Below are 23,531 nucleotides of genomic sequence, written 5' to 3' on the forward strand. Positions count from 1 at the left end.
TAAGATCCAAATATGTTATAATTAAAATTTTATTAGGCTATAACTCTGGTACCGATGAAAATAAGTACCACTTATTGAAAAGCTCTCGATGAGAGCTTATTAATGCGGTTAAGAAAAAGTCCAAAATCAATTTTTTTGGTTTTTTTGTGTTTTATTTGGACAGTCGAATGCAATTAAAAGGGGAAGTGCACAACTAGATGTTACAACAGTCCTAAATCCAAAATTTCAACATTTTACGGATAATCGTTTTTGAGTTATGCGAGATACATACATACAAGTACATACGTACGTACAGACGTCACGCCGAAACTAGTCAAAATGGATTCAGGGATGGTCTGGATAATTCCGTTGAAATCTGAAAACCGAAATTTTTCGCGATTACGATACTTCCATGTACTAACTGGAAAGGAAGTAAAAATGCCACATGAAATCATGTATTTTTTTTTTTTTTTTTACATTAGGAAAGTAGAATAAATTTAATAAAAAATGAAATCGACTTAAAAAGAAGTTTAACAACAAAAACACTTTTCCAAATTTTTTTTTAATGTTGACTTTTTAAAAAGTTACAACTAATTAAAAACGATTTTTTAACCTTTCATTTACTGTCGAGTTAAAAGGATTAAAATTAAAAGGAATTAAAACTGAAAAATTATTTTATAGTGGAACATTTTCCTTTCCTGGCTAATATAGCAAGTATGGCTATACTAAAGGAATAAAATTAAAGCGATAAAGGAGAAGAAAATTCATTTTCACTCCTCAGTTTCACCATGCGACCAAATGTAATGCCGTACATTTCTTCGAAAAGTCCGTAAAACCGTAGCCGTGACTTTTCTTTTAGATGGAACAGTTTTCGCTTTCTTTGGCGCAATTTCATCCGCTTCCACCTACTGTTTAGTCTCCGACTTGTAATGGTGAATCCATTTTTCATCTACTGTTTTGAAACATTGAAGAAACTCGTAGGAATAGTTTAAATACTACCGAAAAGTGTACAGTCAAATGCGCGGCACCCATCGACCGGAATGCTTTTTCACACCCAAAATGTAGTATAAAATGTAGCAGACAAATTCTATCATTTTAATACGGCAGTGTGGAATTGTTTGATGATTTCGTCAGTCTGAACGATTTTTGGGTGTCCCGAAAGTTAATCATCTTGAACTGAAGTACGGTAACGTTTAAATTCATCAACCCAGTGTTTTATTGTCGAAAACGAAGAGGAAGAATCCTTTTTAAATGAACAGCTCGAACAAAAATTTTATTCATTCTTCAGAAACTGTCAACTTATTTACTAGATTGCCACAAATAAACAATTAAATTCACGTTTCTGAAACTTCACAGCAGGCCATCGAAAGGATCATACTTAAAAAATATTATACTAATCTGGTTATACGTGTAACATTTCTGCCACAGGCCGAGAATTATTCCGACGACTCTAGTATTTGATTTTTGTATAAATTTTAAGGTTTTTTTTTTCATTATTTTAGTCTTCTACTTCAAAAAATGTTAAAAATTCTTCACATTCTGAAATAGTAAATGCTTTTTAATGATCAACAAGTCAAATTTAGCTGCCTTAATTTGTAAGGAACTTTACTTTTATTGGCGCATCGTCTGCAAATTAGTCACGGTTCTGCCTACGAAATCATCCACAACAGACTTGGGTTTCATAAAGTCTGTGCAAGGTGGGTCCCAAAACAACTTACACAGTCGCATAAACAAACGCGCTTGGACAACTGCCAAAAACATTTGGCTATGGTAACGAACGGGACTTCTTCTTAGCTAGAATCATCGCCCGTGACGAAACACGGATCCATCGTTACGAGCCGAAGAGTAAACAACAGAGTATGGAATGGAAACATCCGAATTCGCCCTGCAAAAAAAGTTCAAGACCCAACCGTCCGCAAGAAAACTGATGATTACGGGTTTTTGGGACTCACAAGGTTCAGAACTTGAACATTATGAGGAAAGGGACACGACAATATACAGTGAGATGCTTACTGCCAAACTGAAGCCTGCAATTCGAAGCAAACGCCGTGGACTGGTGTCGAAAGGTGTTGTGTTGTTGTAGGACAATGCCCGTTCACAAACTGCTGCCCGCACTGCTGAAACGCAGAAACTCGACTTTGAAGTAACGGCTCATCCTCCGTATAGTCCTGATCTTGCCCCTTCTGACTACCACTTGTTTGGTCCACTCAAAGAGGCATTAAGGGGCCGTCGATTTAACTCGGATGAAACAGTGAAAGAAGCGGTGCATTCCTGGCTCGCAGCTCGACCGAAAACCTTCTTTTATGTGGGCATCAGGAAGCCTGTGCAACGATGGACCAAGTGCGTTGAAATGCAAGGGGACTATGGTGAAAAATTATGTACATGTAAGTTTCCTATTTGTATTGCAATAAAATATAACTACATTGTGGATAATAATTAACTTACCTCGTACACGAAATTTTACTATATATACATAGATATATATATATGAATGTTATTTATATATATATATATATATATATATATATATATATATATATATATATATATATAATTAATGTACGTAATAATTTATACACGTGGTCAAAAAATTAATTATATATATATATATATATATATATATATATATAAAATAAACTAAATCGAAACCCCAACAAACTAAATATAGTTCAACATAACAATTCTGTACGAAGTCTGAAATGTAACATGATAAAGATATCATTTATGTAAAATGTAGATGTTCATTCAGTAAAATTAAATTAACTTTTAATTCCCTTTGGAGTACTATTCAATTCAAATCTATTTAAAGCCTTTTAAAGTCATTTTAGTTGTTTGTCATCAAATTAACTTATATTTATTAAAGTTACTGTGAATAATCTTAGGCTTAAAAATATATAAATTGTTTAATTACAAGCTAAGCTTGTTATCGAACCCGAAGGTCCCGGGTTTGAATTCCGGTCAGACATGGCATTTTCACACGCTAAAAAAATTGTTATTCATCTCATCCTTTGAAATTATTTTTAAAGTATGCGGTTTATCAAACGTGGCTAAACGCTTAATAAAAAGCAGTAATGATAAAAAGTAAAAATATTAAAACGTATAAATAAAAGAATTACATTTTAATCGTTTGGGAAAATGTGTTTATAAAAAAATGTAATTTTCACAAAAAATTGAAATAAATAATACGGTAAATGTGGGAAATGATACACCATTCAATCATTATTTAAATGTATTAATTATGAAATTAAACATATTAATAAAAACATTGTGGTTTTACTTGTGAAACACGAAATTTAAATACATTTTTAACCAGTTTGTTGACAAGACACTATTTATAGAACACGTTATAACATATTACAAGTTGTAAACATATAGGCATTTTATTATTATTTTTAAATATACCTTTAAAAACTGATGTTAGTACTAGTATCAAAAACTAGTTATGTTTATTTAAAATACGTGTAACTGCTACGCGTGCCTGCTACAAACATAAAAAAGGTAAAAACTTTTTGTTTTATTATATATATATATATATCACTTTGTTTTCTTTCTTTCCAGAGTTTTAAAATTATAAAATTATGTAGTTGACAATTTTGTGCCTGTTTTTAAGCGAAATTTTTACTATTCGCTTAAACAATTTCAGCTACTTATTAATCGATTTGAACAAATGAAGTGTCATTTCGTTTACAACAAAATTAACGTTTTATCTAATAAAAACGTAATTCAATAAAACTAATATTTACGAAGCTATTAATGATTAAAAACTTTAAACGGCCGAAATATTTTTAAAGGTAAAATTTTCGTACATATTTATCGTAAAAGATATTGAAACTATATGTATTTTGTTTTGAAACCCCCTCCCCCCACCCCATGCACCCATGGGCTCCCTTTGGGGAGAAAAACTCAGTACACGGCAAGTATTGGTCTTGTAGGCATGAGAATTTGCCAAATTTTATATTTGTAGCGATTCACTGTTGAGCAATTTTTTAAGAGGTACTGCAGACCACTTTTGAAATTAGCTTTGATAGGCATTTAATACCTACCATTTTTTTTTTGGGGGGGGGGGGGTTGCTGTAAGCCAAATTGTTTTGATAAAATTTTATTTTTCAATTTTTGTTTTTAAAATTATCTGATCAAAATCACGTTTAATAAACTTTTTTTCGTAGATAACCGAAATTAAGTAACAATTACTTAACTTTTCCTTCACCCTTTTGGTCTTTATTGGTGGTTTATCTAACTGATACTTCACCCTTTAAGATTAGTGGACGGCTAATAAATACAGAGTTATCAGACAATCGGTAAATAGCGGCTGTCGGATCACAACAAATGCTAAGGGATCATATGAGGTCGTCCAATAAGTCCTTAGAAAAGCCAAGAGATGGCGCTCGTAGTATCGAAAACGATTTCCTTTGGTAAGCGTCATTGTCGCTAGAGTGCATGTTTCAGATGTATCCATCTCGTGGATTCATTATCATTGAAGCAACAAGTTATTGTTTACTTAGAAAAATGCCAAAACGTAAGTTTGAGCGATGATTAAACGCTTATATTTAAAAGGCTTAACACCGAAAGAGATAAAAGCTGAGTGGATGAAGTTCATGCCACATTTGCTCCTGTGTTTACAATTGGGTAAATGAGTATAAACGTGGCCGTACATCCACAAAAGACGAACATCGTTCGGGACGTCCTGTGGAAGTGACCACCCCAGAAATGATTGACAAAGTTCACGATATGGTTTTGAGTAATCGACGAATCAAAGTGCGCGAAATAGTCGAGGCCACAGGCATATCGCAATATACAGTGTTTTTAATTTTCCACGAAAAATTGGGTGAGAAAAAAATTTCGGCAAGATGGGTGCCGCGTTTGCTCTTAGTAGAGAATAAACACAATCGTGTGGTCAACTCTGTGGCTGTTTTGGCGCTTTTCCGTCGAAATCCTGACGATTTTCTGCGTCGATGCATAACTGTGGACGAAACATGGATACACTACTATACTCCAGAGACAAAGGAACAGTCAAAACAGTGGGTTTTTGAAGGCAAACGGGCTCTGAAGAAGGCGAAGACGATGAAATCGACCGGCAAGGTGGTGGCCATGGTTTTTTGGGATGCACGCGGTATCATCTACACTGATTACTTGGAAAAAGGACAGACAATAACTGGAGAGAATTATGCGTTGTTATTGCACCGGTTAAGTGAAGAGTAGAACCCAATGCTAGCCATTCAGGCACTTCACCAAATTATCCCAAAGAGGCAGTTAAATCAACAAAAAGTGACAAGAGACACATCTTATTTAATTTCTCTTCTAAACTGTTTACACCTATTAAAATCTGGAATTCAAATTTTTCTTGATCACAACAACCTTGCTTATAAATCAGCTGTAATTCTAATCTTAAGTAAATCTAATTAAAAACAACCCTCTGGGTTGATCTACTGAGTCTGCACAAGACTAAACTTCACTCACACGTCATGAACAAGGGATGCAGCTATCTACGGGCCCCAATTTGGAAAGCTGCATGGAATAAGTGGAGATTTCTGAAATATTCATAAGAAATAAATAAATTAATAAGAGATTCAAATGAAACTAAATAATTTTAAAGGTAGAAAAGCAATTAGTAAACTTTACTGAGACCATAATGAGTAAAGCATAAAATCTTTAAAAAAGAAAAATGTGATCAAGCACCAAATTTGTCTTTTTCCATTAGATCATTTGAAAGAATTTTTTTAAATAAATAAAGAACAAGAATATTAATGTGATGTTGAACATATTACTTTAAAAACTGATCAAATATAAATAAGAGCATCCGAAAGAAATAAAAGTCAACATTCAGCAGTGACACTTGACGTTTTACCATCCTTTTTCCATCCTGAATTAGGATATTGATTGCATCAATTTTATTATTGACACAATTTTACATCCATGCATGTAAGAACTATACACACACACACACACACACACTTTCATTTTCTTTCTCTCTTGCTTTTAAAGCCTGATGAAAGTGGATAAATATAGGGTTTTATAAAATACCAAGTCTGTAATCTACTTATTGGTCGACTGATAAATTAGTTTTATGCTATGAATGTAGACATGTACATGCATGTGTATTTATATTGGCCTAGTTGAATTAAATTAATTACCTAACAATATGTTTAATTTATATTCTTGTTATTCTACAGATGATTTTCCATTTACAAAAACGAGGAAAAAATTTATTCAATATGAAACTGCATTAGTGTAATAGGAAATAGATGAGATTATAACATATTCATAATTAAAATATAATAATAATAAATCTAACATTTTATTATAGAAATATTCAATGTAATAATTTATTAACATATATTTATTAATTATGGAGAACTAATCTCTCCATTCATTTAGGTTTAAATCTCAGCTACAAATGCATTTTTTCATATTACACAAATATCCAAACTTTATTCTCTGCAGTAAGGAGCCACAAAAAGCATCAAGTTCTAAAGATGCAACCTAACATAAAAAAACCCAATGATGAAAAAGAGGGTAAAAAGAAAGTCAAACTAGGATTTGTTAAATAATAATTCATTTATTAATCCCAATCCTTTAACTACAGGCTTACATCTGATTACAGATCTACTAGCTCTTGTTTTATAATGAGAAATTAATTTTGTATCATATGAAAAATGTCAAGCCGGATAAAAATTTTAATCTAGAACCTTCCGAATGAAAAACAGAATTTTAACTTTACTCTTAATTTTAATTTTACTCTTCAACAGAAAACAGCGATATGACAATTATGTATTAAAAAGAATCATGTCCAAGATGGTAAAAGATATTCTCTGTTTTAATACTCTTTCTAAGTACAATGATAAACTACATTTGTTTAAAACCTAATGGTTCTGTAACAACTGAATGATATCAGAGTTGCATCTAGCATTTAAGGGCATGTAGAAAGAATAAAATACTATGGGTCAAATTTATCCAACAGATAAATAGATTAATTAATCTAAATTAAAGAGTAAATCAATTTCCATAGATCACAAAAATTAAATGGCATGAGAATCTATTTCACACCATACTGTATGTGTTTATAAGTGATAATGATCATAGCAAATATGATCAAACTTAGAATATAAATATAAGATAATATCGTCCAAAAACAATATATCAATCTCATGGTGGGGCAGAATCTTAGAAAATAAAAAGAATATGATTTGATAAAAAAACTGACACTATTTTAAAAAACCCTTTTAAGTGGATTATCAAAATTAAGCAAATGAAGTTTCCTTTGTTGTTGTATCTTGGCAATAAGTAACTGAGGACATAGCAGTCAATGCCACAAGTACATTGAACACCAGGATGACATGATGGTAACACTTCAAAATTGAAAAAAAATGTAAATAAATAACTCAGAATAACATATCATATTTTTCTCATGAAGTATTCAGAGATAATTGTATCTCCTTTTAGTAATGCCAAATTTAGCAAAATGTTTCATATAACACATTTTTAAACATTGTTCTATGACTGACTAAATATTTATGAAATTTGACAATAGCAATATATTAAATGGATAAACAACCTAGTGCAAATATTCTATAACATATGCTAGAGAGTTCTAATCTTTTTAAACTGATTGAAATTAATTGCAATAATGGAAAGAAAGTGATAGTTATGAAAGAACTTTGGAAAGATAGGCTCACTTGAAAAATAAGTTGCTTGCAATTTTTAAGTTCTGATAGTCTAATGCTATGGTCATTTCACAGGTTCATTTCTTAACTTTGTAATTGAATTCATTGCGAGAAAAATGTTTAAGTTTGAGCATTATATCAGAAAATGAAAATATAGTTAATTTCTCCAACAAAATTGATTTATTGGCAGTCCACATTTCTTTCTTTAATTTCAGTAGAGCTGGTTAATAATTATAAACATAAAATAAAAATGAATTATTAACATTTACATTTTCCTTATATTTTTATTACAAAAGTTTAACAAGAAAACGGGTAATATAAGACATCTAGTATTATATATGTAATACTATAAAATATAGGCAGTAAAAGCTGTAACGAAAGACAAATATATTGTATGAAGCAGAGAGAATGAGGTTATTCCAAAGTAAAGAGCAGACATTTTAATCCAGTGTTACAGATTTAATTCTAACAAGACTAGTTACAATGAAAAAAATGAATAACTCCCCCAACAAACCAGTGTAACAGATACCTCATATTCATTCACAGAAGTAAAATATATAAATTCTCTAACCACATTCTGGTTTTGTTGGCTACATTGTCCCCTTTTTATATCAAATAACAAATAACCTTTTTAAAACAAATAACTAAAAAGTGTAAATGTTTTAGAAGAAATTCAACTGCACACTGACCTGATAATAATAATTCCCTAAATTAATTTACCATCAATTTGTTAGTTATACACGATTTACATTATACAAAAATTTAGAAGATGCAGTATGCTACTTTTTGGCATTTATATTCAATAACCATTTACAAAGTGTAATGTTTAGTTTACATCAACAAACTTAAATATGAATACAGCAAAAATCTCATTTTAAAATAAGCAATTACACAAAATATACCCCTGCAGCAAATCTAATCTCACTCCACATAGCAAAATATTCAATTTTTTCATACAAGCACATAGTGGCTACACATCCACAGTTGTCAACATATTTAACAAATTACAGAAAAAAATCAAAGACACACCCAGCAACTAACAATAATATAATACTGATAAATATCAATCAATATTTATAAATATTAATCGAAATTTATAAAAATTTCCCCAATTTTCAAGAAATACTGTTGCTTTCAAAAGCACCAACAAAAAAACACAAGATTATACAACATAGTAGCAAAACACACATCATAAAATATCACAAGCCAGGAGAATACAGATTTAACTATAGTAATTGCATTAAATACTATATACTTTATCTATTGACAAATATGGATCCTCTCTCCCCATAGATAAAGTAATTGCACAAAAGCACTATAGAGAATAGTGCTTTTAATATTTAAATTTACTTTAAATTGTCTTAAATGTTGTGAGCAATCTCCTACAAACCGAACACAATAACATAAGTTTAATATCGATATCTTTATAGTTTTCATTTACCACAGAATTTAAGTTTTTCATGTAACAATTTATTTTATCAATATAAGATTCCTGTCAACATTTTACATGACAGTGAATTTTTTTGTGTACAAATGGTAAGTCTGATTGGGAATCAGACACAAAGCGTTTCAAATGAAAGACAAAGACTATCACTTTTCATAGAGGTCAGCAAGTAAGAGCACCAAGAAAACAAAGGAATTGCACCATAGATTTGTAAACATACATCTATACTTTTTAAAAATATCTCTTATAAATTATTATTAAAGTTTAAATTATATTTTGTCATTAGATAACTGATGATAAAAATGTCTAGGTTAAGGATGATTTGTTCATCTTCAAAGAATGTAAAAAAAATTATATCAGAACCATAGTTTTAGTGTGGAATGAAATGTAAAAGATGGATAAAGTAAAGGAAAATGTAGGAAAGAGAGAAAGATTTGTTTGAAAGGAGTGGTGGAATGACAAAAAAATTAATATGACAAAACTCTGTGATCCTGTTTCAAAATTACTGTGAGAAAATTATTACTTAATTTGATACTAATTTACAATACTAGAATTAACAATAAATAAAAACAATTAATATTTAATCGAATTGAACGTAAAGTGGAGGACATGAAAACAGACACAAAATTACAACATCAATTTTCTGCCATAACTCGGCTATTTTTTAACCGATTTAAAAAAATTAAATGTAATTTTGTTCAAAATAAAAGGCTTAATATTTTAGCCAAAATTTTGATAAAACTTATATTTATGGAGATATAACGGATTGATAAATAAACATGGCCACCATTTTTTAATTTGTGAATGTATTTAAGTCCTGAGTATTTGATAAGTTTAAAACTTTATTACCTAGATATTTTTTATTTAGTTTTACAAGAACCTGAAAATGTATAGCAAGCCCACCATTTTAGAAACAGCTGTATATTAACTTTTGAACTGATAATGGTTTTTGGGTCTGGGGATGTGAAACACGAAAATATGTCAAAATTTTCCACAAATCAAATGATGGTACCCTCTACAATAGGTAGCTTTCTTATGAAATCTACCTAAAAATGAAAAAAGTGAAACCTACATTTTGATAAAATTAAGAAAAGAGTTAGACTGTTAACAGTATAAATAGTCTGTTAGCTACCATTCTTAAGTTAAGGATCATGAGTTAAACCAGCAATGATAATATTAAAATGAAAAATATGTGCAAATAATTTAGGTAGCCTGTTTAATTTTTCACTTAAATTTTCTACATTGTCTGGAAAAATGGTATGTCAGACCACTAGGAGAGAATTCCTCTATAAAATATTTATAAATACTCATATTTGTCATCAAGGTCAGTTCATTTGGTAACGAATTAGGCTTAAACAAACTATAATATTAAAATTTGTTTCTTTCTTTAATACATTGATAGGGGATGTTTAATTGAACTATTTAAAAAATTGGCATCTCTTGAATAAGCCTATTTTTTCTGTCTAACAGGTGGTAGAACCAGTCAAATTTCAAAAGGTTATTTTGTATGAAACATGCATAGAACGCTGGCCAAGACAAGAGTGGAAAGTACTGTATGCTGTATGTGTTTTACTGGTACAAGCTGTCATACCGGCATTAGTTGTTGGTGTTGTACATGCAAGGATAGCATCATATCTACATTCACATGCTAAAACTCAAAAAGACTCACGTAGAGCACAAAGAGAACTACATCGAAACCGAAGAACCACTATGTTACTATCTGGTAAGGTATAATAAAGTAAAAAAAAAATGATTTCCTATTATTTTTAAATAATTCATAAGCATTTATATTTAAATTTCTAGGTTTACCATTGATTGATAAATGTATGAATACAAGAAATAAAAACAACAATATTATTTACACTGAATATAAGTGATTGAAACTTGTTGGAGAAGTCTTGATAAAATATTGAATCAAAAATAATACAAGGGAAGCTCATATAAAAGACATTTCAAAAGTAAGGGCCAGTAGGTAACTAAAAAAGTAACAGAATAAAAAATGTATTACCTGTTATAGATTTAGGTATATTTATTGTATTTTTCTACATAAACCATTGTTTCTAATAATTTCTGATTATCTATAAACCAGCTTTCTAACATCCTATTCATACAAAACTCAGCCTAATATTTCAGCCAGTGCAACAAAGCTATTTTCATACTGTCACTATCCTCAAACTATTGAGAAACCTTTCAGGTGAAGGAAGATATGATTACTTCTAGGTACAAGGTCCAGCCTGTCAGGGGATGATCAAAAAGTACTGTGTAAAAGTATAAGTATCAGTATTGATGAATCTTTTTGATAGTACATACATAAGTGTGTGGACTTGTTTTATTGTGAATGAGAATAATTTGTTGGTTTTATATGAAATCTATGTTTCATTGCAAGTTATATCAGAAAATAATTGTCTACTTGTCTTAATAACAGTCCAAAAATACACCCTGAAGATAACATTCTTTGATTTTTGCGTACAAACAATAATATTTTCAGAGCCCATCTTGTGCAGTCCAGAAAAATAAACTTGTTACTAGTTTTAATTCTACGTACTGTACTTCATAAAATATTTGAAATTCTATTACAAGAACAGTTCCTATAAAAGCATTAGTGTCACCTAAATTATCTCATTAACTTGTTCAATAGTCATCTTTTTGAACACTATGCTTTCTACTCCTCTTTCACCAATCAAGAAAATCTGTATAGCCTTCAATAAACTCACAACACCACTGCCTTATTTTTCCTTTACTTATTACTGTAGGCTTGTACATTTCACACAATTCATGATGAATTTCAGATGCATTTTGATTTTTCATGCTAAGAGATTGAATCACATTCTCGATTTCACTACTGATGTAATTGTTTATTGTTACAGCTATCATTAATCATTGCTGACAAGATGGTTGATAGCTAGCTAATGAAGCAGATGAAACTACTGCATTTGTATGATTGGGTTCATTAACAACCAGTTCATACAAACAACCAGACTTTACTTTGAAACACACCTCATAACATAAAAAAATAATAAAAATTAAAATAAATATAAAGGACCGTAAAGGTTGTTTTTTGTTATTTCTTAAAGACGGTCTTTATTTTTATTTTTTATAAATTATTCTATTTTTTATAAATTATTTTATTTTTTAAGGCATCGGCTGTAGAGGCCATTAGCATTACATATATTATATTAACATGTATAAATATATATATATATATATATATATATATATATATAAATATAACTTCCATTAATCAAAGAGACTACTCATAACCTCTTTACCACAGTCACTGTCCCCTCAATAGGAAAATTAATTTGACAGGCTCCTCTCTACCTTTCTGCACTTGTAGGAGTGCTTGTTTTAATGTATAAACCCATTTTCTTTCAGCTAAATTCAATATATTTGGATGTATGTCTGAAAGATAATTTCATTACTGTGTTAATAAAATTCTATATTTATATATTCTTTTAAATCATTGGTGGATTAAGTGACTTCATTCTTTTATTCTCACATTTTTAAGTATGCTTCTAACGTATTTACTCATTTTCATTTGATATTTTGTTGGTTCCAATTATCATTATATATTTCTTTACATAAAAAATTACTTAAAAACTGTTCATACATTTCAAAAGAATGGATAGAAATTTAAAACAAAGTGTAGAGACCCCTTGTAAAAAATTTACCTATCTGAGAAGATGATATACTTTTACAATACAATCAAGAAGATGCAATGAAGAGGATGACAATTAAGAAACAGTCAAAGCCGTAGCCTATTTCCCATACCAGAATGATCCAAATTTTGTCTGATATGAGTCAAGTATAATATTTTCTCAAGTTGAAGGTGACGGTGTGTAACTCTAACCAAGAAAGAATAATGTGAGAATACTGGGGAAGTCATTGCAAATCAATTGAGTGATTTCCTCTAACCTCAACATGACAAAATTTTAGTGTTGCCTAAAAATTGAGATAAAACATCTCCTTGCCAAATAAATGTTTAATTCAAATTTCAGTGGAATGATGTATAAAGTTTTCATAAATTATGAGAAATTTGAATTTTTACTGTATTCATCTCAATGGGTTGAATCAAAATCGCTTAGACCCTTTCATCCAATTCAATAAATTCAGTAAAATTTCCTAAAACCTTATATTTAATCTTAATACATCTGGAAGTTATACAGTAATAAAATTTATTTGTAACTATTTACGGTCAAGCAATGTGTAGAATAAAAAAAGTTACATGTAGTTCAAGCCATTGTATTTACTGTGTATGATGATGTAAACTGAATATTAAAAATGTGAAATATGATGAACTGACAATTTACAAAGAATGATGCAACAGTCCGTATATTAAATAAATTACTATTTTTAAATAAAAGAATGTAAATAATTTGCAAAAACAGAAATTTTTACAATAACATTGCTTAACTTAACCTCAATTTGATACCCAAATAATGGTTTTGGTTATTTTTAATTTTAATTCTTTTGGTACTTCTTTTTTCCAGTTTCCTAAAGATAATTTAAAATGAAAATAGTTTCATATTTATTTCTGTTCTCAAAAGATTTTCCTCTGTTTAATATTTCATATGAACTTTTCTTCTTGTTATTCTAAATTTTAACCTTCAAATTTTGGGAGAATAAATTTCAAGTTACCAGATTGTCAGGTTGGTGGTTAAAATAAGTAACAAATTTATTGAAATTTTCTTCTTATTTACTGCAGTTGTAAATATATACAAACAGACACTACAACTTTTTTTTTATTCTATTTAATGAGTAAAGCTGTAAACCAAATTTTCATGGAAGTAATATCTTTCTAGAGTTTTTTTTAATGAGTATATAAATTTCTTTCAAGTATGAATAAGGAAGCTATACTGAATCAAAATTAAAACAATGACTTGTCAAAGTAAATCATATAAATCTACTTAGTAAAAATATGTAAAAAAGTATATCGATTAAAAAAAAAAATAAATAAAGAGTACTTATTAAATTTAAAAACCAGGCCGTCAAGAATATTTATTAAATCACATATTTTAAATTTATGAAAAACTGAACTGAATGATTAAAATTGGTGTACTAGCTTAATACAACAGAATCAATAATTAAAAAATGTGTTTAAAAACTAAATATATTTTTTGTAGCGAAAATATTTCAATTGCCTACAGCTTTGAAAGCTTTCCTGTACAAAAATATTCAATGGAACTGGCATTTAAAAACTATTTTTTCTGAGGTAATTTGCTTCCTTAGATTGGGGCCACATACCCTTAGCTGCTAACATTAATAAGCCAAGCCAGGTGCATGGCTGTAAAAAATACAACCCGGTAAATTTTCTAATATACATTTTGTTGCGTATAATTAAAACCTAATAAATAATTTAAAGAACTGTTTTCATCATATCTCAAAAATCAAACTAAAAAGTTTAAATATAAAAATCAATAAATTTAAAATTATACAAAACAACAAAAATAATAGAATTTCCCATAAAAAATACATATAAATATATTTCTATTTTAATCAGTTACAGTTACTAAAGATACTTAAAAACAATAACAGTTACAATATAAAAAATGTATAGTGTAAAATGCTAAGCCTCCAGGATTTGAACTCATTTCATTCGGAGGTCCCGGGTTCGAATCCCGGTCAGGCATGGCATTTTCACACACGCTACAAATCATTCATCTCATCCTCTGAAGCATGCCTAACTGTGGACCCGGAGGTTGAACAGAAAATAGTACAAAGGATTTGAACTCATAAACTTCTAGATGAAACCCATCCTAAGTATTACCACTCTGTCATAGAGAAAATATAAGTAATATTAAGAGAAAAGTACAAAAATAACCTTACAATGAATGCTACTGCCAGATGATATTCAAGATCAAATGTTAAAAACTAGTCTTAAGCCAGAAGGTGATGATTAAAATAAGAGTTCCTTTTCCTTATCAAAAACATACATTACCAACTACTGATAACTGATATATTAGCTAGAAATAAATTTGCAATACAAAATTTATGTATGTTACATTCTGACTAACAAGAATCAGTCAGTCCTGTTGGATTCACGGTAGAAATAAAATAAGATAAAATACAGTAAGTAAACAAGGATGATGATAAACAATTAACAAGCACAATAAACTAATTTCAAAATGTCTTTTTAAGTATACAGATTTATTAATGTAATATAATGACATAAAAAATTGAAAACAAAGTTGGCAGAATTTACTTTATTATGGGTAAGAAGAGAAATAGAGAGAATTTGATGTAATGACAAGATAAGAAATGAAGCTTCTGTAAGGAAGGAAGCGTAAATGAGAGAGAAAAATGACTAATTAGTTTAATTTAATGTAAAAGAAAAGGAAAGTAATTGGTTTAGACATGTCATAACAGAAAATAGCGGTTGTTAAAAATGGTAAAAGAGAGGTTCTCTTAAAGAAATATTAGAAAAAAAAAAGCAAAAGGAAAGATAATGCTGAGTATAAACTAATCTAAAACAGTATATCTTAATATTATAGATTCTTTTCTAAAACTGAATTATAAAAAACCACTATAAAATAAGAGAAATATTTTTTCTTTAAAAAAAAAAAGTTAATTTATTAAAATTATCATAGTAGATTAAAAATATATCCTGTTATTTATATTAGAATTTAAATTCTGAAATTCTGAGATACAAATGATTTAAAAAAAAAAAAAACATGTTAAATGTTACAATCAATAAGTTTTCTCCAAAATTGACTCAATGAAATGCTAAAAACATCCCAAAGCCACATATTTCTTAAAACCTATCAAAAAGTGTCACTATTTGATGGATCAATATTTCTGTATATACATATGTTGACATCACTGAATTAGTGATTAATGATTTTGAATCAGTTAGCTTCAATGCATGGTGAAAAGATTATGGTAAAATTTTTTACCAGAAATTAAACAGCTATCTGAAAACATGAATAAGGTTCTTGTTTTAAAAGAACAGGCTTGCCAGTTCCCAAATTTGTGTGGTTGTCAATGTACCAGAGTTCAACTTTTCAAAATTTAAATTTAACTTATTAAAATTTAATTAATTTTGTCAATATTAATAATTATGAATAATTTACAATGTCAATGATCTTGAAAAACAAAAAAATCATATAGTGAATTTGAAGCAGAGAAATTAAGACGTAGATTTGCTTTATAAAAGGGCAGACCTGAAATAAATCTCAGAAGAATTATCTGTCAACAGCATTATTCATTCACAATTAGATAGAAATCAATTTTCTTTTTTCTTTATGTTAAACATAAAATCATAAAAATCTTTTAGTAAAATGAGTTTACAACAATGGTTGACATCAACAGAAGGGATGTATATATAAAACAATTTTATCTTCAGTTTAACGGATTAAAAACGGAATTAATATAAAAATAGGTATAGATAGAAAAATAAGTAAGCAGAACAATTCTTAAGAAAAAAAATTAAAGAAAAGGTTTGATTATAATAATAACAAAATGTTTGTAGCCTGCTATAAAGAAAAAAAGGAAAATTTAATTGAGAAAGAGAAATGAGATTTCAAAAAAAATTTTTAGATTCAGTGGCAGAGTAAGATTACAAAGTTAACGACCCAGAACCCACCCAAAAATTAATTAAACAAGGCAAAGGGAATACCAGAGAATCTGGCTCAAAAATGTCAGTTTATAAAAAAAATAAGACACTTTTTAGTTTTATATTTAAGAGTTTAAGTATATTAGATTTTAATTAGTTTATTAATCATTTAAATTCAGATTATGATTACTAAACTTTCCTCTGTTTTTTCCCTGTATCATGTGTATGTCTGCAAGTTAACCTTTACTTTTTGTTTCAAATTGAACTCTGTTTAAACAGCAAATAAAGAATACATCTGAAGTTCAACATGTAGCATTTATTATTGGAGAATAAAACCATGTTCAATTAAAGAAATCTGTTATGGACACCACATGAATTCCTTGTACGCCTATTAAATTACATAAACACATTTTTAAAAGTACATAAAATTATATTTAACTAATAACTTCTGATTTTTTTCATATTTCCTTTTTTGTTATTATTATTGAATTATTATTTATTGCAAAACTTTTTTTATAATCTAATAAATCAATATATTTAAATTAAAAAAAATATGTTGCAAAGGAGTAATTCCAAATAATTAATTTATTAAAATTTAATTTGGCTATAACTCTGGAACCAATGAAAATAAGTACCACTTATGATAATATATCGTTGAAAAACTCTCAATGAGGGCTTATTACTGCAGTTAAGAAAAAGTCCAAAATACATTTTTTTTTTTAATTTTGGTTCAGTCGATTGCAATCAAAAGGGGAGGTACACGAATAGATGTTACAACAGTCATAAATAGCAAATTCCAACATCCTAGGCTAATCGTTTTCGAATTATGCGAGATACGTACGTACTTACGTATGTACATACGTAGGAACAGACGACGTCACGCCGAAACTAGTCAAACTGGATGCAGGGATGGTCAAAATGGATATTTCCGTTGAAATCCGAATTTTTTCGAGATCAAAATACTTCCTTAACTTCGTACAAGGAAGTAAAAAAATTATAAGTTCTTTAATTTTGCATTTATTTATTTTTTATTTTTTCTTGCAGGTGTGGCAATACTGTTTGCAGTAAGCTGGTTACCACTGGGTGTTTTTTCATTAACAGCAGATTTATTATTTCCTCCAGAAGCATCAGATAATGTATCTACACAAAATCTATACGTCGGATTAGCGACATGTCATATAATAGCGATGTCAAGTGCCGTTTCCAATCCGGTCGTATACGGTTGGCTTAATTCAAATATTCGGCAGGAATTGTTACAATTACTACCTTCAAAATGTGCCTCACGGCAAGGACGAAATCACCATCATAATGTACATGAAGATCATACTACTCGCACTAATCTTCAAACGACAACTAATCGCCGGGAAAGTGTTACAATATTATTGCAAAACGGTGAAAAATCTTTTGCTAATAATCAACAGCCAAATACAGCAACAGCTGTTCTATAATAAAACTATTTAAAGCATTAATATTATAAATATATAATATTCATCTTTGAAAAATTCTAAACTTAACAAAATATATATATATATATATGTACGAGTATTTATAACGTACGAGTTGTACGTATTTATAACGTACGTTTTGTTTGCGTACGAGTACACAAACAAAAATAAGAAAACTACATATATTTCTGTTAAATATTTTAATTATTATTTAGTCTCGAATTCCAGTTGTATCAACAGACACTATTGGTTTATTTTGATTCTGTAGCAAATACGATTCAGGAAAGATAATAAAAGTAATCAGTCTTTGCACCCAGTATACAAAACAGACGCTTAATGTAAAATTTCAATGATGAAATAGCCAGAGTATTACATATTTATTTTAAATTTACTTTAAAAATCTGTCATTATTTCACTCAAAAATAAATTGTAATACTTTTTAAATTTATATAGTTTGATCTTAATTTAATCAATTTTCAACGGTGTGCTATAAAAATTCAGTAAAGTTATAAATTATTTTCAAACATATTGAAAATATGTTTATGCCATATTGAAAAACTAATAAAATTATATGATTCCTCAGGTACATGCATTTGTGTAACATTCATAACGGAATCCGCTTATTGTATATTAATAATTATTCAGCTTGACAACCTTCATTAAAGATTTATTAAAACGGAAAAAGAGTAATCAAAAAATACTTTTCTACATAATCTTTATTACAAAATGAAGATTTTTTCCAATCAATTAAATTTAACTGGGTTTGAATTCCAGATTATTGGAATTCAATTAATGACATCGTCTCAGAAATAACAGCTTTTTTTAAGGTGGAGGAACCCCATTTACGGGTACCTAGGCAATATCAGGCTCGCTAACAGGTTCCGCAAGATGTTATTAAATGCGTATGTGTTCCTGCGCACTACTGACTAAACCTCCACCATAAATAATATTCCAGAGGGTAGGTCTTCGGACCGACCCCTGAGGAACACTCCTGTTGACCACCCGCTCAATCACACCACCGTCCACCTCACATATGAAACTTCTTTCTGCGAGATACTAACAAATAATTTGCACTAAATATTACAGTACGCAAAATCCCTGCAGCACAGAGAAATAACAGCTTGAGATTAAAAAAGACCTGTTGGATTTTAATCAGTTTATGAGACAATATAATAGTTCACTCATCCTGCATTGAAATGATAGTGATAGGATTTTCGATTTTTCATTGGAAGGTCCTAGGTTCAGATTCCAGTTAGGCTTGTTTTGTTACATTTAATACAAAGTATACAATCATAGTTTTATAAATCAATTTCATCAGCATGTATGGTAAATTAATCATTTCAACTAAAGAAAGGTAACAAAATAATTAACGTAAAAAAGAAAATTTAAGGTAGCTAGTTATGCTGTAAATGGTTATTATCAGTCATGCAAACTCATAATTAATTTTAGCGATATATGCTGCTATAGCAATAACAGGAGAGTAATAGATCGGTAAAAAAAAATCAAAAACTGGAAAATGAGAATGTTTTGGTCAAAGTAAAATTTTAAATCTTACTAGAGCAATTTACCAAAAAGTTTTTATCACAAAAGTGAAAGTTTCTTTATCAACATCACCAATTTAAAATAAAATTATTTAATTCCACCCCTCTCCCAAAAAAAACATATATATTTCTTTTTTTTAGCTATATCTTGCTTGAGAAAAGGAGTTAATGGGAATTTTTCATCTATGTTTTCTATATCAATAGACCTTCAAACGACAATAAAATATTTTTGCCCGTCCCACTCTGTGGTAACAAAAAATTATTTTTGTAATTTTAAAAAAGATTGTTTAAAACTTATTATAAATTTAAATACATTTCACAAGTTACCCACTACATTTAAAATATGAAACTCTCAATTTTTGATAGCCTTTACTTTAAAGTACTTCTTGGAAAAAAATTAGTCAAAAATGTTCAACCCCTTCCAAGAAAATGACAACTTTGTTTGCTGTATTTTTATTAAGTGTTTTCTTAAATCTATTGTCATCACTTGGGATTATTTTCTTAAAAATTGATTTTATTCAAATGCTTCTTCTTGAGTATGGAAACCCCCAAAATAAAAAAAAAATGTTTTTACAATTTCAAATTTTTAATTCTCAAAATGTTTGTTAAAGCTCGAATTCACTAAAATCGATTAATACCCCTTCCCTGATGGAAAAGCACCCAAATTTTAAAAAAATAAATAAAAAATGTTTTTTTTTATTTTGATTTTTTATTTACTTAAAATCAGTTTTAGTGAATAACTTGATTTTTAAAAAAGATCCTCCTGATTCATGAGCTCACAAATGATTGGATTGAATTGAATAACTTGACTGGAGTGGCTGAGAAAGTTATGCATTTCATTGCTGGCTTTTTATTTTTAAAAAGCCGTACTTCTCATGCAATAACAAGCCTGACGAATAAATCTCTTATTTTTTTTCAAATATATATTTACAAAGATATCTGAACACTTTCTTGTATTACTAAAATTATTTCTGATGAAATGAAATATCTCTTCATCAAAAATCTACAGTTAGGCATTAGTTGTTTAATTCATCTTATTACGTAACTGACGGATGGCTTTAGAATTTGTATTATTATGATATACACTTGTATTACATTTCTAAATTGTTTATATTTTAATTACTTTTCAAAATTTAAATAAGAAACTGAAAAACAAATGATTTTGAGGTTTAGAAAACATATTCTAGAGTTCTTTCATTTTGTTGATTAAAAAAGTAAATAATTAGCTCAATACTGAACTCTTTGGAAGAATGGTAGTGCCCTCTGCCTTTCATCAAGAAGATTCTACATTCAGACCCCAGTCAGGGTCAGGATTTTTTATCACAATCCTTTTTATTGTAAAGTGATTATAATTGTGCTTAAGCCTGTTTTTAAATAAAATAATAAATAAATAACTACCAACATGGTCGTTTTAATAGATAAAAAAATCTTTTTTCTCATATTATAAGAAAATATTTTTGTTAAGTACTAAAATAGGAAGTAATGTTAAAACTTGAGTTTTCAATCTAGCGATAAAAAATCACAGATGTTTTTCTTTCCTAAAAAATGTTAAACATTCTAAGGTAAAAGGAACAACTTCAAAATTAAGCAACAAATAATAAAAAAAGAATGGTTTCATCTTTTTAAATATATTAAATATTAGAATATTATCTATTCAAATATACAATCATCCAAACAATAATTAAAACTTGTTCAGCCATATCTAGCAGTTCCGTTAGAACACATGCTACCAATTTCAAATATTTTGTTCTTTTACAGACCTTACATGTATTCTTAAGATACTGTTTTACATCCGGATGAAAAATCATCTTTATTAAGCACATGTTCAATCTGGTAATTCAAAATCATTAATAAAGTAATGATCTACTTCCAACTGGGTAAAAATAACCTGTTCTAGAATTGTGGGCAGGATGGGTGCTCTAAGTCTGGAAGGAGCCTTGACCTTTACTGCAGTTGGTGTTGTTTGCAGTTTCATTTAAAGTAAATTATTCTTTCTCGTCACTCACTGTCTTTCTTTATTCTTTACCCCTTCTTCCCTCTTTTTTGATATTACACGTTTTTGCGCTCTGAGATCTGCCTGCTAGATCATGTACAGGGATCTGAAGAGTAAGGTATCCTCAATATGATTTGAGGCAGGGTCTGGCTTATGGATTGATTCAAAGATTCTGAGGTAAGCTTAGCTAAATTACCTAGAGTCTCAATTCTTCCTAATTATTAAATAAAATTGATACCAAAAATGGTTTGAACATCTGTCACAAACCAGTATTAACGTAACATCAGCTAAATTGTGTAGAGTAATAATAAGTTTTCTCTCCTTCATGAATACACATAATCCATTAATGACTGACTGGTGTATCACCTGCAGAAAGTATACCGAATTAATTATAAGTAATAAAGTATGATAGATAATTACTTTAAATTTGTATAAAAAAGGTCGTTTTATTAGAATGTTTGGAATTGACTCTGTAGACCTGCATTATAATCAGTGCATTTATTTGAATAAAGCTTAGTTACTATTATATAAAATGATAACAAGTTCTCCTCTAACATTCTTTTTTTAATAATAATGATTAAGAGAATTTTTCCTATTTTAAATTATTTTACTGGATGAAATAAACGTAAAATTTATTTTAACTACCATGAATTTTCCTATTAATTTTGGAAATATATTTGACTTTTTTTAAATAGCTGTTTATATTTCATAATATTAATGGCACAAAAAGTAATTTGATGTCTTCCTGCAAAAACTTAAAAATAGAATATAAAACAACATAATTATAAATTAAATTATTTAAAATTAATGGTCTTATTTAAATAATATGATTATTTAATCATGCAGTCAAGAATATAACAGAAAAAACATTGCTTTTAATATATGCAAATGTCAGAATTATGCTTGCATTTATTTTAATTATCTGTATTTAGTAAAAAATGAATTATTACATTATATATTAGATAAACTGTTATTTAGTGTATGTATATAATTTTAAAAAATGTAATATAAATAAATATCAAAGAGTACCTTCTTTTTTTCATTTATTATAATTTAATATTTTGTAAAAAAAATTATATACCATATTTAACATTATGTTGCATGCATTTTAATGTAGCTTTATTAATATTTATTTAAAAAAAATAAAAAATAATAATAAATGTTATTAAGTAGGATTATACTTATTTAAAAAAGATATTTTTGTATAACATTAACAGATTCAGAAATAAATATTAGCCTATAATCGAAAAAAATTATTCACAACAAAACTGAGCCAAATCACAACAGAAAAATAATAATGCATATATATATACTTTTTTTGTAAATGCATTAAAACCCTGTTTATCCAGATTAAAAACGATTGAATTGATAATTTGTATTATACACAAAAAATTGATAATACAAGAATATAAATTTAAGGAATGCATGTACACAGTAAATCTAAGTTTTGTAAGCATAGTTTTTTTCGCACATGTTGGAAGGAGTATTTTAGATCCCAACATACCAAATTTCAGTATTTCTAAAGGTAACCAGCGCCTGTCTAATATATATATATATATATATATATATATGTGTGTGTGTGTGTGTGTGTGTGTGTCGATCAAACCAAATTTTGGTTAATCACCAATTTTAAAATTAGTTGCTAAGCATCAGAAATTACCCCAATACTAGTGACTTCTATTTAATAAACTAATAATATAACAGTACTAACTCAATGCATTAGTAAACTAAAAGTATGAATGTTAAATTCCACAAAACTAATGATTGTTAATGGCTTGACTTGAGACATCAATCAATCTCTGAAAATGGAATAGCAATTCTCATGCATAAAAAACATAGTAGGTCTCTATTCATAGGCCTACTTAAATTCCTTGATCACCAAGATATGTTATTAATTAAAACAGACAACAGAATAG

The 23,531-nt window shown here is 28.5% G+C and overlaps 1 protein-coding gene across 1 annotated transcript in view; it reads left to right on the forward strand.

Moving 5' to 3' along the window:
* LOC142331404 (neuropeptide F receptor-like) overlaps window positions 1-22,408 on the forward strand; it is a 331,062-nt gene extending 308,654 nt beyond the window's left edge. Inside the window, exons 2-3 of the mRNA XM_075377294.1 lie at window positions 10,555-10,807; window positions 17,681-22,408. Coding sequence (XP_075233409.1) covers window positions 10,555-10,807; window positions 17,681-18,084 — 657 coding nt within the window. The 3' untranslated portion in view covers window positions 18,085-22,408. The remainder of the gene's footprint in view (window positions 1-10,554; window positions 10,808-17,680) is intronic.
* Window positions 22,409-23,531: the final 1,123 nt, after the last annotated feature.

This window comes from Lycorma delicatula, chromosome 10 (genome assembly GCF_047948215.1).
Source record: "Lycorma delicatula isolate Av1 chromosome 10, ASM4794821v1, whole genome shotgun sequence".
Taxonomy (NCBI): domain Eukaryota; kingdom Metazoa; phylum Arthropoda; class Insecta; order Hemiptera; family Fulgoridae; genus Lycorma; species Lycorma delicatula.